At 50.1% G+C, this 17,863-nt stretch overlaps 6 protein-coding genes across 6 annotated transcripts; 3 read left to right on the forward strand and 3 right to left on the reverse strand.

Moving 5' to 3' along the window:
* Positions 1-858: 858 nt before the first annotated feature.
* On the reverse strand, positions 859-3,703 carry AtWU_07358 (mRNA-binding ubiquitin-specific protease UBP3; the record flags this gene model as incomplete). Its single annotated transcript, XM_035502467.1, has 5 exons — positions 859-1,917; positions 1,986-2,148; positions 2,230-2,336; positions 2,393-3,130; positions 3,185-3,703. The coding sequence occupies 5 exons, from the start codon at positions 3,701-3,703 to the stop codon at positions 859-861; spliced, it is 2,586 nt and encodes an 861-aa protein (XP_035358360.1).
* A 1,053-nt stretch (positions 3,704-4,756) lies between these two features.
* Positions 4,757-7,277, reverse strand: AtWU_07359 (RING-type E3 ubiquitin transferase MAG2; the record flags this gene model as incomplete). The annotated part of the gene is made up of 2 exons (XM_035502468.1): positions 4,757-6,682; positions 7,008-7,277. The coding sequence occupies 2 exons, from the start codon at positions 7,275-7,277 to the stop codon at positions 4,757-4,759; spliced, it is 2,196 nt and encodes a 731-aa protein (XP_035358361.1).
* A 1,017-nt stretch (positions 7,278-8,294) lies between these two features.
* erg4 (c-24(28) sterol reductase) lies at positions 8,295-10,287 on the forward strand (the record flags this gene model as incomplete). The annotated part of the gene is made up of 5 exons (XM_035502469.1): positions 8,295-8,332; positions 8,530-9,555; positions 9,609-9,940; positions 10,002-10,219; positions 10,276-10,287. 5 exons carry the CDS (start codon positions 8,295-8,297, stop codon positions 10,285-10,287), a joined length of 1,626 nt encoding a protein of 541 aa, XP_035358362.1.
* A 717-nt stretch (positions 10,288-11,004) lies between these two features.
* Positions 11,005-12,294, forward strand: AtWU_07361 (dienelactone hydrolase family protein; the record flags this gene model as incomplete). The annotated part of the gene is made up of 6 exons (XM_035502470.1): positions 11,005-11,065; positions 11,192-11,275; positions 11,365-11,516; positions 11,603-11,854; positions 11,955-12,066; positions 12,140-12,294. 6 exons carry the CDS (start codon positions 11,005-11,007, stop codon positions 12,292-12,294), a joined length of 816 nt encoding a protein of 271 aa, XP_035358363.1.
* A 2,230-nt stretch (positions 12,295-14,524) lies between these two features.
* Positions 14,525-15,838, forward strand: AtWU_07362 (chitin synthase export chaperone; the record flags this gene model as incomplete). Its single annotated transcript, XM_035502471.1, has 7 exons — positions 14,525-14,554; positions 14,632-14,667; positions 14,783-14,879; positions 14,933-15,020; positions 15,077-15,170; positions 15,223-15,556; positions 15,621-15,838. The coding sequence occupies 7 exons, from the start codon at positions 14,525-14,527 to the stop codon at positions 15,836-15,838; spliced, it is 897 nt and encodes a 298-aa protein (XP_035358364.1).
* A 1,082-nt stretch (positions 15,839-16,920) lies between these two features.
* On the reverse strand, positions 16,921-17,497 carry AtWU_07363 (uncharacterized protein; the record flags this gene model as incomplete). The annotated part of the gene is made up of 2 exons (XM_035502472.1): positions 16,921-17,389; positions 17,481-17,497. The coding sequence occupies 2 exons, from the start codon at positions 17,495-17,497 to the stop codon at positions 16,921-16,923; spliced, it is 486 nt and encodes a 161-aa protein (XP_035358365.1).
* Between the last annotated feature and the right edge of the window lie 366 nt (positions 17,498-17,863).

Consider the following 17,863-nt stretch of genomic DNA (forward strand, 5'->3'; position numbering starts at 1 on the left):
ATCATTTGACCTGAACTCAACTCCATCATAAGGCGTTGTTGTATCATGCTCATCACCATCCTCCGGACTCCTCATCTCCAACTTCGTTCAAATAAAGCATGCACGCCAGCCGCCGACCAAAAATTCCACAGCCCTTCTTTTTTCTGGATAGACATGTCTATTGGGGGAGAAAAGGAAAATCATGCAGTCGTTATAAACCCGTCCACGCCACATCAAGAAAAAACCCATCTGCATCAGCGAGGCAAACCAAAGGGCTATGCGAGGAAACTAGGGGTATATATCAGAGCGACATCTCACCAGATACAGCACCGCGAACACACAAGATCATAAGCGAGATAGATGGATAAGCTACAGGGAAAATGTCATCAGGAACACGGAAGGGAACGGGAAAATAATGACAAGTAAAAGCAAAGCACACAGCAATAGTCTGGGAAATGCCCACCATTGGTGTAGATTTAAACGCGAGCAAATAAGACGGGGTCCTTGCGCGACGGAAGTTGTCCGGATAGTCGGAAAGAAGGGCCCAACAACTCCCCGAATATCCGTTCCACTTCCGCAGCAGCGACCCTTGATGGTCGGTGAAAACACGGACCTCTAATGAACCGCCGGGTCGATGTCATGTTGTATGCGCAGTCGACAGACAAAAATTGAGTTAGTGTATATGGTTGATACGTGTTTGGGTAGGCGCCAGAACACATTAGGCGTACCACCAGGCAGCATTGGAATGCTGTGACCTCTCCCTATATAAGGAGAGGACGGGAGGATGTAAAGAAGCAAATTGCGCTTGTTGGTTTTCTCTCTCGTCTCGATAGTTCACCGGTCGCTCCTGGAGATTGATTCTCTCCAGAAAATGCCAAATCAATCGATGCGTTGGTAGAATAGCAGGTAAGCCACCTTGTTATCTCGGGATCCGTACCGTCCAAGAGGAGTGCGGACACCGGAAGACGGTGCTGAAGCTGCACCTGAGGTTGATTTCTTGCTTGAATGGCCGCTGGCGCCGTTGACCTGGCTCCAGCCTCTCTCGTTATCGGACTGCTCCAAGTCGTCCTGGTCAATGTGATCAAAGATGTTGGCATTCGGTCCATCACGCTTGTGTTGCTCGAGCGCCGCCGCAAGAACCTTGGGGTCTTCCTCGCCCCCGGCCTGCGCAACATCCTCACTCCGAACCCGACGAATAAGAGTGTCGTCCAAACGGATCCATTCACGTCCGTCTTGACGACGGACGTCGACGGTGTAGTGGCCGCCACTAGCGTTCTTGCCGTGATGGTAGATGACGCCGACGAGGCGATACTTGGGCAGGCCACCCTGCGCCATCATGATATTGCGCTTGTTGGGCGGGAAGACCTCGCGAGGAATCTCCAGGTCGAGCGGGTATCCAACCTTTTTCCAAATCTTCTGTGTGCCTCTGGTCACACTGTCGTATTGGAATCGTTTCAGGTGAAGGATAAGAACTGGCGGCATAGTTTCAATGAAGATCTGTTTGGTCGCTGTAACATTGGGACCGCGGGAAGAATTGAAGTCCCCTTGAATGCTTTCCGGCTTAGTGAGTCCTTTGAGAGCATCAACAATATTGTTGATCTCAGGAGCTCCAATGTCAAGCTGAAGTGGCTGGTAGGGCTCGAGGGTCACAGAAGTCTTGTTACCAGGCACCCTGAACTCTGACCGGATCTTTCCACCGAAGATCTTCGTAATTGGCGATTCCAAAGCAATATGGCCAGATGAGCGCGTAACAGCAGCCTTCTGCTTGTGACCGACCTCCAACCAGCCATCGCCGGACTCTTCATTTGCGACCTCTGCCTCGGGGTTCGCAGAGGCCGACGTAATTGCAGGGGCATCTTTGGCGGCACGATTGCACTCTTCGTGCATTTCTTCCAAAAGGAAGCCCAAAAACTCTTGAGCATCTTGCTGATGGCCTCTCTGTATTGAGAAAACATTTACGTGTTAGCTGGCATGGACCCATAAATTAGGGAAGGAATCAGACTTACCCGCATGTCCCTAAAGCGTGGCAATTGCCTGATAACCTCGTAAACAAACTCCGGAACAAAGGCTTCGCCGTAATCCTCGAGCTCGTTTGGTTTCAGCCTGAGCTTCAGCTGTTCCTCAGTGTGTGCAGCATCAATGATGCGGAACTCTCTCATGAACATGATCCTGTAAGGGGTTAGCAAGACTGACGAATAACGACAAGAAGAACACCGAGGAACTAAGAATGGAGAAAATCAGGTTACTCACAATGCGTCGATCATCGGAAAGTCGCTGTTGAAACTGTGGGACGCCCTCCGTCCAATATGATCCAGAAATTGGTAGAACGGCACGCAGGAAACCAAGATTTGAAGCACCTGGAGGAAAGTCATTAGCTAGTAGCACTTCGTGCTGGCAACTTGGATAAACATACAGAGTTCATGTAGCACATGTTGCCGGTATTCACGAGTCCTCTGGGTTGGAGAAAGGCAACTTTATCGCTATACTGTGACACATCGTCTCCTAGTGTCGTCAAGACGTCGGCCAGAGACTCGCTCTTGGGCTTGATAACGCCATTTGACACAGCAGGCGACGCGTTGGGAGCACTTGCTCCTTTAGCGAGTGCTTTTGACCGGACCAAATCCGCCCACGACTTTGGCGCTGCAGGGGCAGGCGAGGCCTGCTTAACAGGTTCCTCCGTCTTATTCTGGGACAACTCCTGAATGTCCTCATTTGTCTTCTCCTGAGCTGTGCCACTGACCGACTTGGGGGTTTCCGACGAGCGACTCGACTCATCCTTGGTAGCCTGACGAGGAGTACTAGGCGCCGGAACGACTGGGACCACGGGGACTACCGGGATCGTCGGTTTGGCTCCCTTGGACTGCGACTGAGGACGCAGAGGGAGGTTCTGTGCAACTGAAGATGGAGTTGTGGGTTGTGTCGAATTCGCAACTGATGGCGCGGCGGACAAGGTTGGTGTTTGGGGTTCCGACGGCGACTGTTCCGGCTCCAGTCTTTGAACTTCGGTTTGTCTCTCAGGCTGGTCAGCCCGGTGAGGCTCCTTGGTAGGAAGCTCGACGGACACAGATGACGTAGGGAGAAGACGGCTTTTCCTACGTCTGCCCGGGATCCGAGCAGGGAAAGGGTGGTCGGGAACGGAAAGCCAAGGTAGCTGGTGATTTATGTCAGGCGAAGTACTGAGTGCGTGCCAGTCTATACCACTTACCGGTGGGCGGAAAGGCTCCCTGGGCTCGGGAGAAACCTTTGCAGGAGCAGGAGCGGGGGACGATGACACAGCGGAACTTGGCGCCGGGTGCACAGGAACAGTGACGGGAGACTGTGCCTGAGTCGTAATGGGCAAAGGTGGAAGTCCGACAGGCGGAGACATGGTGCTTTGTAAAGGAGTGGAGGTCCTCGGCTGCATGGGAAGAGACACGGGAGGAATATGGGCCGGCGCCATTATAGGCTGAGAGGGCGGGTAGGCAGACACATACATCGGTCCGTAAGGGTGTTGGTATGGGCGTGGAGGGAGCTGCATGGCAGGATAAGGTGGGTACCATTGAGGGTATTGCTGGGGCGAGTATGCGGCCGGGGGAGGGTGGCCGTTCATATGGGGATGGTACCCCATGTAGGCAGGAGGGGATCGCATGTTGGGAGGAGCTGCAGTGTAAGGAACATCTTGCTGTCGACGAGGAGTAGGCATGGGTGGCTGCCCATGGGGCATTGCGGGCATATGATGGTTCATCATGTCCAGGCAGTCGTAGAGTCGCCTTGACTATTCAGCCACGCGTTGCCTCAATGGGAGCCATACGAGGTCAAGAAGCGAAAGGAAGCAGACTGGGGGGCGAGCACCCGTCTAAGCAGCCATCCTAACGCCCCGGGCGGGACACTGGAAGCTAAGATAAGGTAATTGTAGACCGAAGCTTGGCGCCTATTTGTGCTCGAAGGATCAGCGTGGTGTACGACGGAAGTTGGACGTTGCGCAAAAGATCGGGGAAGGGTTGGTTGGGCGAGACGTGGTACGAACCTTGTGCAGAACGCGGGGTCAAGCTATAAGGATATGTAGATGAAAGATGAGGCCAGAGAGGTAATAAAGCAGGCCAGTAAGACAAGAAAGGGAGGTGGTGAAGACAAGAGGTAAAGGGCCGGACAGCACAATCGGGGGGAAGTGGGTAGATTGCTGGAGCTGAGATGGATGATGTTTTTTTGGCGGACGGCACGTGCCTGAGGCTCCGCTGCGGCAGGATCGCCGGCCCTGGAGATTCACCAACAAACCCAACAGAGCCTCACCAGATGTTACGTTCTTTCTTGAATCAGGTATACTTACTCTTTGAATAATAATAATAATAACAGGCAAGCTTGTAGTGGTCTACTATGGATTGGATCATGATCAAAGTTTTCATCTTCTTTAGATCTCTCTCCGATCAGTATTCTCTTGAGACTGTGTTGTCCTGATTAGGAAAGAGAGCTAGGTTACTAGCACCTTCCATCTGGAAAGACGCGCCGTGACTCCGAATGAGCCCAACAGAAAAGCTTCATCTATCTAGCTGTTTATCATTTTTATCTATTTGTTGTAATTGGTACACATATGTGGCCATCAAAATTCATAAAAACACGTTCGACTCCTGACCCATGCTCTTCCCAAAATGTATCTGCAAACAACCCCCCACATATGATTATAACATAATATTCGTGATATAGTTGATAAAAATCCACAGAGTACCGTATAAAAAAATTGTAAACGATGAAGTAGATCACCAGGAGCTGGTGGACGAAGACGCACAGGTAGTCGCACCTTCTATGCCCCTCTTTGGATATTGGTCGACATAAGCGTAATTTTCTTGTTCTTTTTCTTTTTCCCGCCAGAGGAAGAGGCTACAGTGTTCGCCTCAGCAGCCGATTGAGCCATGAGCTCCCTTTCTTGCTGGGCCCACAGCTCCTCTTCCCAGCCCTGCAGCCAACCATCGGCAGGGGCTTGTGAGCTCGATGGAGCCGAAAGTGTCGGAGCGGCCACGGTTCCCCACACCGTACGAGATCCGGGAGGACTCGAGGAGGGAGGAGGCGAGGCAGAGGAAGAACCTATATCAAAGCCAGAAGGCTCACCAGCAGAGCCCGATAACGGCTGAAAATCGCGGTCGGAGAAGGGAGGTTCATCGATGGGGCCTATGCTAGGCCTCTTCCGGCGCGCCGCTGCCCAGCGCTTTTCGTCCTCTTCTTTCTCCGCTCGAATGCGATCCTTCTCTTCTCGCACTTCTTTCTCCTTGTTGCGCTTCCGCCTCTTTTCAGTTTCGGACTTGAAAGTCTCTAGCACCTCCGGTACAACTACATCTCTCCAGTCACACTCGAGAAAATTCACCTCACAACCTTGAGGCAAGTGGCTGAGATACTTGACTCGTTTGCGTAGCTCGTCGTCCACAATATGACCGCTTGAAATACGCTCAACCCTTGGAAGAATGGTGGCCGGAAATGAAGAGTAATCACCAAATGCAGCTTTCAGGATGCGGATGTCCAAGGGCGAAAGGTAGAATTGTGGTAGAGCTTGGTAGAAGAAGAACGCATGGTCAGATGTAGTAGGACCTCGCTTTGAGGGCATGTTATTTCGGCCGTGTCCAGGATCCTTCTTTTTCTTTTTCGGGGTAGAAGTTGTATTCAAGTCAACCTGGCCCAAAGCTTCAGATGTACGATCCACATCATTGGACGTCTCCGGAGTGGAGGCCGAACCAGGCCCAGTATCTGACGCGGGAATAGATTCCGCAGACGAACTTTGGCCTGACTTGATTGCATGCTGCGATGCATACATGGCAGCAACCTCCTCTGGTGGTGAGTGTGCAGCGACGGGATCCTTTGGCTCCTGGCTTGGGACGGGCTGTCGCACAATCTCAGGCGGATTCCCTATACCTTCTACCTTGGATTTGGCATCTGCAATCGCTGCAACCGCCTTCCGTGTCCAAGTAGTATCATCCCCAAATAGAAGCTCATCCTCAAGCTCCTGCCTGCGGAGCTCATCAATCTCAATGTCGTACTGTTCTTTCATATAATCTTCACCTCCTTTCATTATGCGCGCATAGTCAGCCACTTCCGCAGCATGATACCAAGGGACATCCTCATCTGGCGCAATCCCCTCAGCTCCATCCCGTGGCAGTGCTAAAGTGCTTCCAGGCTCTCTTTTCACTAGCCTTAGTACGACATCACCCCCTTCAAATGGGAGGTCCCCTTCTTGGCCACGGAACCATCGCACAGGCCGAGTTTCGGAGATGTACACAGAGTCCCAACAGATGGGGCACTTTTTCCAACGTGGCTTCTTCTCAGGAACCGGTTTTTCTTCGTCACTCGAATGCATGTAGCGAATCAAACAAGGAAGGCAGAATATATGACCACAACGAGCCATTCGTGGCGCTACCGGCGTGGACAAACAGATGGGGCAACTAGCTGACTGCGTCTGCTCTGATACCAAGACCTGCATAACTGAGTCCCAGTCTAGATGGACATCAGCATTGGCCGCTTGTGCATGGTAGTTGCGATTCGGCGTCACGATAAAACGATAGTTGGCATGAACGTAGCGAGATTTGTCCATGGCATGGTAGCCGGAACCTGGACCCCAAGACGTATAGCGGCGAGTATTACGGGGTGGAGGATGGTACTGAGGACGAGGGGGAAGGGAGAAGTTCATCAGATGAGTGATGGACGTCTGTCCCTTGCGACTGGTCGTGGATCTCATGATGGCCTGCGGAGACGGATGAGTCAGTAAATAAGGCTAGCAAAAGATGTAACTAAAGTCATAGTGAGTGACTGCAGCCACACTTGTCGCACTTCTGCTACAACCCCCAGATTATCTTGCATGCGCAGGCCCCTCCTTAAGCATCTTATGTAAGCCTTTTGCGTATACGATGTCCAGGGATTCCCAAGGAAACTTCCCAAAGTCCTTCGCATTAGGATCCACAAAGAGAACCAAGTAGGGCTGATACAAGGGAGGGGATTCTGGCAGTATGATGTGGCTGGAGTGAGGGTGGTGTAGCTGTAGCCGCTCCCTAGAGCTTCGAGATACGTACCGATTCGCTGTAATCTTCATCATCCAGCAATCGAGGACGCCGCTGTCGTTTGTGTTGACTCCTGAGAGCCTGATTGTGCCTAGGAGTGGCTGAGTTCCTAGCCTGAGATGTCAAGCCAGCTCCAAAGCTGCCAGAACCTCCCGGGCGCCGCTGAGACCGCGGAGAGCCGCTATCGAATGACGATGGAGTAAATGTCGCAGAGGCTGGCTGACTCGGAATGTTCACCGCTTTCATAGATGTGGTAGGAATCTGACTAGGATTGCCCGACATTATTCACTCTGCCTTCTAAGGTAAAGGCGTGAAAGTACCTTCGTATGGCGGGGGCAAAAAAAGCAGTTATGAAGGAAAATGCGGAGATATGACTGGAGTTGCGGTACAGCCTCCGACTGAGGCAGGAGGGGGATTGTGATTGAGCAAGGTAAAGTCGAACAATGAAAGATAGAAAGAAGGGCTACAGAAGCCCCGAGGGCAGCACCAGGAAAGGAGAAGCACCAGAACCCTGAAGCTTCCCCTACCGTAAAAAGTAGTAGAGGCAGAACGGAAGAGGAGAGGCAGATTGAGGGAGGGGCGAGTATGTCATGCCTTGGCGGCCGACCGGAGCCTCAGGCACGTGCTGTACGGCAGACGATTAAGGCACGGGTTTCATTATTAGCAGAAAAAGTATACCCACTAAGTAGTACTGACTGCTCTTCCGCCAAAGCACACGCATCCCTCCTCATATACCAAAACATATTGATGTTTGTACAAACATTGCTGGATCATTTTCAAAGAATGCCTGTGGCTATCAGTGGGGCTCTATGCATGACAGTTCAACGACGTGGAATGCTTTCGTGATATGCTAAATATCGAATGGCTGCTGTTCCTGTCTGTTTTTGTTGGTAAATTATGGTTGAAGCCAGCGAGCCATGACCCTTCTGTATGACCTGATAGTACTAGTAGTTATTGATTCATTAAATTAATCCGTTCGTCTTATGATAGTCCGTGCTTTATATCGGACCCTTTACCCCTTTCATTTATTGTGGGATTGTACAAGCCTTCCGCGGGTAGTATTATTGTTGGTTGCAGTAATAAGCTCCAGGGACGATGATCCTGCCGCAGCGGGCAACGCACCCACTCCCTTTTAGTGCATCCCCAACCTGAATGTTGTTGTTGTTCTTGCGACCGCCTAAAGATTCTCCCTCATCTCCCTAACCCTTCTCCTCGCGTCAATTGCGCCCATTCTTCCCTTCACTTATACCCAATCAATTATAGAACCCTTGGCCTGAGGCCTCTTATGGTCAGCACACAATGACCGTCACTCGATCCCAAACGGGGAAAACCCCAAAGTAAGTCATTTAACTGCGCAAGGGAGTGAGAGTTCCATGGGAGAGAACAAGAAGGCACGATGAACCAGGGACCGAGTGAGGAACCCCAGTCGTGAAATTATCTTACCTTCGGTCTACCCCAATTGCGCTTCGCATGCGAACCTTTCACTCTGCTTCTTGTAATTGATTCTGGCTGACCGGTCGATCAATTCCTCTAGGAAAATGGAGCGACCCGGCTTCATCGAGACACCTGGCCGCCGAGTAACCCGCAGCGCCAGCGCCAGACTGTCAGAGGAACCTTCCGACTCGACAGCTGAAGGGTCGAAGTCGACAACCCGGAGACGCACTTCTGTCAAGATCAAGACTGAACCTGTGGAGGAAGAGTCAAAGCCATTCGCGACCAATGGTCATGCCGAGAATTCTGGTGTCAAGAAGGCTCGGATTGTGGATGGTTGGGAAGAGGGGAAGGACCCCAAAGTCGACTACAGCGGCCACTTTGAATTTGGAGGCTCGTTCGGTGTAGCGTCCATGATGATCGGATTCCCGCTACTGATGTACTACATGTGGATTGGTGCCACCTACTACGATGGCAAGTTTCCTCGCCCCGCCGATGGACAGAGTATGGCGGACTTCTTTGCGCATCTGGGACACCTGGTATACGAAGGTGCTTTCCCGTCTCTCAAGGCTTGGACGATCTATTGGGTGTTCTTCATCTTCGAGGGAATCTGCTACCTGTATCTTCCCGGTATCACTGTGATGGGTCGTCCTCTGCCGCACTTGGGAGGCAAGCAGCTGCCCTACTACTGCTCTGCTGTTTGGTCCTTCTACACCACCATTGTGCTGGCCTCCCTGCTTCATGTTACTGGCATTTTTAAGCTGTACACTATCATTGACGAGTTCGGCCCTCTTATGAGCGTCGCTATCCTTTCTGGGTTCCTTGTTGCTTTCGTGGCCTACTTTTCGGCATTGGCACGCGGGGCGCAACATCGCATGACCGGGTACCATGTCTACGACTTCTTCATGGGTGCCGAGCTTAACCCCAGAATGTTTGGGATCTTGGACTTTAAGATGTTCTTTGAAGTTCGCCTTCCCTGGTACATTCTGCTCTTCGTTACCTTGGGTGCCGCGGCCAGGCAGTATGAAGTCTATGGCTACGTCTCTGGAGAAGTTGGCTTCCTTCTCATGGCGCACTTCTTGTACGCGAACGCCTGCTCTAAGGGTGAAGAGTGCATTGTGTCAACTTGGTAAGTTATTCCCGGAACTTGCGACAGTGTGTCACAGTCTGATTTATTTGCAGGGATATGTACTACGAAAAATGGGGTTTCATGCTGATCTTCTGGAATCTCGCTGGTGTTCCTCTGAGCTACTGTCACTGCACAATCTACCTGGCCAACCACGACCCGGCCACGTACCACTGGAACCGCTACTTCCTCACATTCCTCTACATTGCCTACCTCTTTGTGTACTGGGTGTGGGATACGACCAACAGCCAGAAGAACCGTTACCGCCAACAGGAGCGTGGAACGATGGTGTTCCGCAGCACCTTCCCTCAGCTGCCTTGGCAGACGCTGAAGAACCCCAAGACCATTACGGCTGAGGATGGTTCGAAGATCCTCGTCGACGGCTGGTGTAAGTGCTGCTCATATCTTACCTTTCATGTCATACATTGCGCTAAACTCGTATACTACAGATGGCAAGGCACGCAAGATCCACTACACCTGTGACCTGTACTTTGCCCTTAACTGGGGTCTCATCACTGGGTTCAGCAGCCCCTTTCCTTGGTTCTATCCTTTGTTCTTTGCCTGCATGATCACCCACCGTGCGATGCGCGATATTGAGCGTTGCCGGAACAAGTACGGCGAGGCCTGGAGGGAGTACGAGAGACAGGTTCCTTATCTTTTCATCCCGGTAAGTTCACTGCCGAGTGTTGATAATGCAGACCGACAGCTGACTTTCACGGCTAGTATGTTTTCTAAGCGTCTCGATGCGGCAGCCCACTCCTCGCAGCGCAACCTGGGGGTTTCACATCCCCTGGTCTAAGGTGCAGGTAGGGCCTTACCATTTACAAGCTTCATTGCTTTTGACCGATTTTACCATATCTTGTTGTAATCTCTTTCTTTGCTCGATCCATGCGCTCGAGTCGTGGCTCGACTACGCTGCAGTACATGCATTATGTCTTGATTTTAGTTCTGCATGAGGATAATTCCTCGAGTATCGCATTTCACCTTACCCTGTTAGATTATGAACATTCTATGTACATTATTAGATTGTGCTTCTTGTTTTCTTCTCCATTCGTCTCCGTTCAACTTTCTTTCATTCTTCATGTATTCCCGAACCTAGTTGCGACCAATAGGTAGCAAGCATCTCACTGTATCCTAATTAATACAAGGCAGATACCAATGATATGGTCAAACTGCAGCTCGAACAAAGTACAATTCATCACCCTGCCACAAATTACTCATATAATGGTTGACTTTCCACATCGTCATCCCAATGCCTTCCTCAACTTCAAATCACATGACTACCCCTCCATCTTCGGGAATCTTATCGCAACAACAACTGAGCCCCGCCATAACGTTCTATTCAGAATTAAAACTCTACAATTGACGATTGGTTGCTTGTCCTGAGCTCCTTCAAACATCGAATAGCTCTATACTACGCCTTGTCTACGACAATTGCAAGCTTAATCCACTATGTTGATCCAGGAATCTTTCCACGATGTGCCGACCAAGGCGGACGGCAGTGGAACTATGCGTATGTTACCCATAAGTAGTTCGAGTTTGAGATTCACCTATAATCCACCAGTAGCTGCGGCTACACTTGAGGATGTCTACTAATCTTCCATCAAATTGAATATTGCTGACTTGGTTCCCAATTCAGGCATTTATGTGTTCCACCCTACTATTCCCGGATATCCTAAGGCGCGGTTCCCCGGTGTAGTTGTCTTTAGTGAAATCTATCAAGGTAGGTCGCAAGCTCGATCTCACAAATCAATCCCAGGAGGATTCCCTGTGGTGAGAAGGTATCATTATTGATCACACCTATACATATAGTAACTGGCCCCGTTGCGCGATTTGCTCGCCAAATCGCCGGACAGGGATACATCTGTGCGGCACCCTCGAGTTATCATGAATTCACAGGCCCTGAGCCGTTGAAGTATGATGCCGAGGATACGGATAAGGGCAATCAGTGGAAGATAAGCAAGGTGAGTAGATTCTTTGTCCACTTCATTCAATTACAATTTGTGTCGTGAAACATGGGCAAGGCCATGCTGAGGGATTTTTATTATAGAAAATCGCGGCTTACGATGAGGACGCCTCATTGTGCGTCGACTATCTTCTGTCACTCCCCACGTGCAATGGCCGTGTAGGTGCGACGGGTATGTGCCTTGGTGGACATCTGGCGTATCGCTGCGCGTTGGACAGCCGCGTGAAAGCGGCGGTGTGCTACTTTGCCACGGACATCCATAGTAAGACGTTGGGGCTGGGCAAGAATGATGATAGTTTGGCCCGGGCGGGGGATATCAAGGGCGAGATGCTCATGGTGAGATCGGATCCCTGCGTTTTCATTCTTTCAAGTCCACTTCGCGTGCGCGAGGGAATAAGTAGTGCTAACAGGAGGGATTGTTCGTGTGTTGTCGCAGATTTTTGGAAAGAACGATACCCATGTTCCGCCCGAGGGAAGGGATTTGATCCGCAAGACCCTTCATGACAAGGGAGTCTTGTTTAGCTTTTACGAAGTGGCTTGGGCTCAACGTAGGTGCTCCATTTTGACCTGTTTAGGAAAGGGGGGAGTAGAAGGGTGTGGTCGCTGACAAGGGTTCAATAGATGCCTTTATTCGCGATGAGCTCAGCAAGGGACGGTATGACCCTGCTATTACCAAGGTGTGCTTTGAGATGTTGCTGGAGTTGTTCGGGCGAACGCTGAAGCTGGATCTGGGAGAGCATGATGGGAAGGAGTTGAAGATTGAAGACGTGTGCTAGAGTACTAGAGGATGGGATCTGCGGACTTTGTTGCAGTGGGTGGATGATGGTATCAATAGGCAACGACAATATATCGGGAAACTAAATCGGTGTGACGACTTCCACCATCTGCCCAGCATTTTGGCATTGACGGCATTCTCCGTCCTGCAGATTGTTCCATCTACTAGTTTTACAAGGGCAATGTTGCTCTCTGAACCTCCCTTTAGACGATTCCTTTGTAGTATGATCAATTGGATATACCACAGGTAAGGTATGGATGCAAGGGTGCCGAGCAGACAGATACAAGACAGAGATCCTGGCTTGGCTGTGAGTCCCACTAGGATGAGTGAGATTGGGTGAGATCTAATTTACTTTGTAAAACGGGACATGCATCTTACTACAAGAGAACACGACATTATGCAGCATCAGATAGTTTTCCGGGAAGCATAAGTAAGAATGAACATGAACATAGGATGGATGTTGTTGAACCATGTCTGACCGACAGGGTGTGTGGATATTGTGTGTGGCTGGGGAGGTCCTGCAGGCGTCATTCGGCGAAGGAACCGCGCGGGTAAGACACATCATAGTAAGTAAGTAGTAAGTACAGTCGAAGGATGGAAGAACTAAGAAGATCGCAGCGGCATTTCACATCCGGATTTTCATGCAAGATCGATCAAGCCCCAAGGAAAATGTTGCCTGTCAACTGCTATTATTAGCCCCAATACGTAAGTAGTATGTAGCGATTTCTTTTTTATTTTTGCCATGATTCATGACTGGGACCAAGACGCGGGTTGAGAGCGGAACCAGAATAGAAAATGGAGAAAAAAAATTTCAGGAAAGCCCGAGCCATGGATGGCAAAAAGGGAGAACATGATCCATGGTACTTGAATTGTAAGATTCTGGATATGTTTTCCACAGGGGGTCAAAACTCTGATGAAGTGGAAGAAGTACAGGGGTTGTTGTTAGTATAGACTGTGTCTCTGTTCAGTGTTCACACAGTCTTTACCAGCCGCATGAAGTAATTCCCGCTTTGCCAGCCTATCTGGTTCCTGGATCTGCTGCGCTTCAGCTGCAGGGTTTCCAGTTATGACGGACAATGCCTTATTTAGGGGCCATTCGTTGGCTGTGGATGGCGTCGCGCAACGGGCCTTTCTTTCCTTCTGGGTCTTAGTAGTCTTAGACTGACTGGTGGGATGGACTCGCACTGCCTATCATCGTCACCCGAAAGATCTCCCAATTCAACGCTAAACCCGCGCCAGTCTGGAACTAATTCCATCCCATCTTTTTCCCTCGACGCTCTGTTTTCCAGCACAGCAGAGCTAGACTCGACATTGATTAGTCTATTTCTTGTGTACTGAATTAGTACTATCTCTCTCCCCATCATTTCCCCTCCCCTTCTTCTTCTTCCTTTTCTCTCTCTTTCGCTTTCTTCCGACGCTTTTCGCCCGGACAGCGTGGCTCAGCATCATCATCTTCTTCTTCCCTTCCTCGCTCCGTTGTCTCTCTATCTTCCCTCTCTATTATTCTCATCTTAACTTGATCGATCGTTCATCTTTTCACACAGTCTCATCTAGACTTGTGTATGACTTTGTTACTCGACGACGCTGCTTGTTCCCGTCCCCACACATAACTACCACTACAATACTACTACTGTAGTACACATACCCACCCGGCCCTACAGATCGTCCACCTGCGCCGGTGTTTGAGATTATCGCTTTCACGAATCTTTGGCTCACGCCTCGGTCTCCCTCGACTTGCTGATATTATTTACCCTTCCTTTCCCCTTCGGTTCCTCTTTCGTCTTTCAATCTTCCGATCAATCCGCTCCATCCTTTCCCGCTTTCTTTCAACTGTCCGACTGCACGTCGAATTGTGAACCCGGCCTCTCAGGCCCTCCCCTCCCCCTGGTCTCTCTTCCTTCTCTTCTTTTTCCCTTCTCGTGGGCAGCCTGTCTCTCTCACTCTCTGTCCCTGTTGGCCCCATTCTTTCTCCCGTCATTTCAAGCCGAATTTCCCACCCTGTCAAAAAAAATAATTCTTATTGCTCCTTATCACACTCCTGTGTAATCATAATTGGTGCCCTCTTCTTATTCCCACATTCCAGATCTGCAGCGGAGCCATCGTGACCGACGTGGGTCTGCCGAACTCGATCGAATTATTCACCGTCATCACCACCACCACCACCACCGTCTGACCACACCTACTCTCCGTGACCTTGGTTGCATGGTGTCGCGCTTCGTGCCTCTTTAGCCATGGGTTCGACACAGTTTGGCAATTTCAACGTGGGTTTGCGACTGATCTATCGTCTGCATCTGCCGGAATATCGAAGAAGCTGACCGTGAATGATCTGCATGTGCAGGACTTTTGTCGAGATTCCACACTGCCCGTCTGCAATGTACGTTTTCCCTTCCCCAATTTGCTTTATCCCCAGTTGCCTTTTCCTGTTCCTGTCATCGGCCGTCAATGCTCAATTGATACATTCCATGTGGCTGACCATGTGCTTCCGATAGCTCTTTGTCTCCAACAACCAACCCCCTAATGAGGCGTACGGAGGATGCCCGCTTCACGGTATCGAACTCAGCGATAACCGCTACCTCAGCAATCTGGGTATGGCATACCAGACAGGCTCATGGTGGAATTCTTAGCGCTAATCTCCACAGGCTCGATTCTTCTCGCGTTCATTTCCATTCTAGTATCGCTGTTCCTGCTGTTCAGGTCGGATCGCAAACGGGCGGCTGTCGGAAGGAGGTACGCGACAAATGATTGGACAAGGAATATGGAGGGAAAAGTGCTGATTGGAATAGGGAAATGCAAATATTTCTGCTGGCATTTATCGTCGTTGAAATCTGCGAGATCTTCTCTGTGGGCGGCTTCCCTCTGGATGCAGCAGTGCGCAAGGTTAGTGGTGCGACTCCTCACACGGATTGCTGTGTCTAATCAGCATGCATAGGGCTTCTCCGCTGCACATGTCGCTGCAATCACCGCAACATGCTGGATTCTTTTTCTAAATGCCGTGGTGGGCTATCAATTCCTCGACGACGGTACCCCGGCCTCCATCGGTCTAATCCTTGCCTCCGCCCTGGTTCTCTTCATCGGTACGGGCTATATCGCCCTGGACACGGCTTTCGATTGGACCGGTGAATTCGCGACAACCGAGGCAAACAACTATCGCAACATTGCCCTCTATGTGCTGTACCAACTCTTTCCTCTCATCTGCCTCGTCGCGTTTTATGTGTTGGAGGCTGTCCTAGTTGTTCGGATCTTGGGCGAAGTTCGACCAATGAGTATGTTCACAAATTATCTCCGGATGATCTTCCTCTGTTGCATCTGACTCTAACCTGTCGATAGTCTACTTGACTGCTGCTGCCCTGTTATTCGCCATCGGACAAATCTTTGAATACGTGATCAGCGTTCACCTCTGCCACGCCTCCGGCAGCAAGATCAACGGCGCATTGTTCGAGACACTATTCACTCTTTTGGCAGTTGGGACGATATGGAGCTTCTGGAGCAGCATTACCGAAGACGATTGGCCTATGCCGATAACAACCGGAGGTGCATACCATTAGAGCACTCAGTGCGGAAAGCTCCTCGTCCCCCATTAATACTCCCCTCATTCCCTCCTCATGTCCGACTTGTTTATATTACTTCTCTACGATCCTTGCACATCGGTGCTTCGATACCCGCCCTTTGCTCTTCGCATACTCGACGCGTCCACGGAGTTTACGACGGGCTATGTTCTCGCCATCTTTTGTGATACCTTTTTACGTTTTATGATGTTTTTGATGCGACGTGGTGTGGTTTTATGCTTCGACTATGACTTGATTCTATCTACTGTGGGATGTGTTCTACTTGCCCTGTTGACAAGTGTGATCGCAGCCGGTACCTACCTATCTTTGGGCTTAATTCTTGCTTCCAGCTAGATACCTATTTGCATTGTAATTAGTACGATGACGTTACTTTCCTTACCAACATTTGCAGGAGACTATGGTTTCGCGCTCGATATATCACCAGTACTATAATATGACCTCGGGTGCAGAGACCGGCGATAATGATATAACTATCTATACCCCAAGAATTGCTACCGTACTTCCACAACTACCTACATGGCACCATGAACATAAGAGTGACTACCATATGCACCCGTGTTATCAACGACAATCCGTTTCAGCACAAGATAGGACAAGGATTGAAGAAGATGATAGTTATGTACATAAAAGCCCCGCAGGTTACACCGGAGAATTTTCCCACGAATCCACTCCATACCAGGTCTTTCTTCAAGGAGGACATATATAATATGCATCATGTATGCAGCTAGCTGCAAGTCCACCGCGATTTCTCTATGTTTATATCGACGTCCATCTCGACTGCGGACTTGAACAGGAGAGAGGGTGCAGAGGAGAGAGATGAGGGGAGGTTGTGGTGATGTGAGAGTGAGAAGTAAGATATACACAACATGCGAATGCCGATCTCTTTCAACAAGACAAAACAATAAAATGAACTGAAATGAAGGGTGAGGGCAAAGTGAGAAGAGAACCACAGAAACTAGACCATATAAATCTAAATCCCTCCATATCACTCACCACCACCATCCCCTTCTCCTTTTCCCCACCCAATATAGTATATAAATATAAGTGAACACCCCCCTAAATTACAACCTCACCTTAACATCCACACACGGCAACGTCCATTCCCTCCTCCCCAAAAGACTCCTCAACCACTCAAGCCCAATACCCGTCCACTCATCATGCGCGGAAGTCGTCGTCCCCGTCGACGCCGCCGCGGGTAACGTTCCATTCAGGGCGAGTCTGCGTTGCGCTTCTTCGACGACGGCGCCGGCAAGGGCCTTGGTGGTGCTGTTGACTGTTTCGAAGACGTAGCTGGCGAGGGTTTCGTTGGATGATGTGGTGGTATCTAATGTGGTGGAGTAACGCGGAGAGAACCAGTCACCGCGGAGATCGAAGAAACATTTGTCGGACCAGTGACAGGAGGAGATGAAGAGGATGAGGAGGAGCGCGGAGCAGTAGATGCAGGGTCGGTGGAGGATGTAAGTTAGGGTCACGAAGGAGATGATGAAGAGGGGAGAGGCGTTTGTTGGGATGAAGAGGAGGGGGAGCCAGCTGTATTTTGTTTCATTTAGTATATGATATGATTTTGGAGAGATCGGTATGGTTGGATGGGTTAGGTTGGCTTGCTTGCTTGCTTGCTTACCTCCGGAGACAGAACATGGTGCTGGTTTTGTCGGTGGTCGTTTGGGATAGTGGTTGGTGAGGGTAGTAGGTGGTAGGTATTTGGACGGAATTGCGGCAATGATGTCGATCGGTGATAAAGTGGTTTGGTTTGGTTGAGTGACGGTGACAGTGTGACAGTAAGTAAGAGATGGTGGCGAGGGAAATGTAAGGGAAGGGTACCGGTAAGGTTGTTCGAGGTACCTCACTTCCGAGGATGGACAGTTAATTGGTGAGGTGTGAATTTGAATTGTAAGTGAAACTGATGTCGGTGAATTATGACTCGAGTATAATAACTAGTACTGATGATGATATGGTATTTATGGTTCGTGATTCTTTTTCCTTTCCTTTTCCCTTCATCCTTTT

The sequence above is a fragment of the Aspergillus tubingensis genome, assembly GCF_013340325.1.
Source record: "Aspergillus tubingensis WU-2223L DNA, scaffold_8, whole genome shotgun sequence".
Classification (NCBI taxonomy): Eukaryota; Fungi; Ascomycota; class Eurotiomycetes; order Eurotiales; family Aspergillaceae; genus Aspergillus; species Aspergillus tubingensis.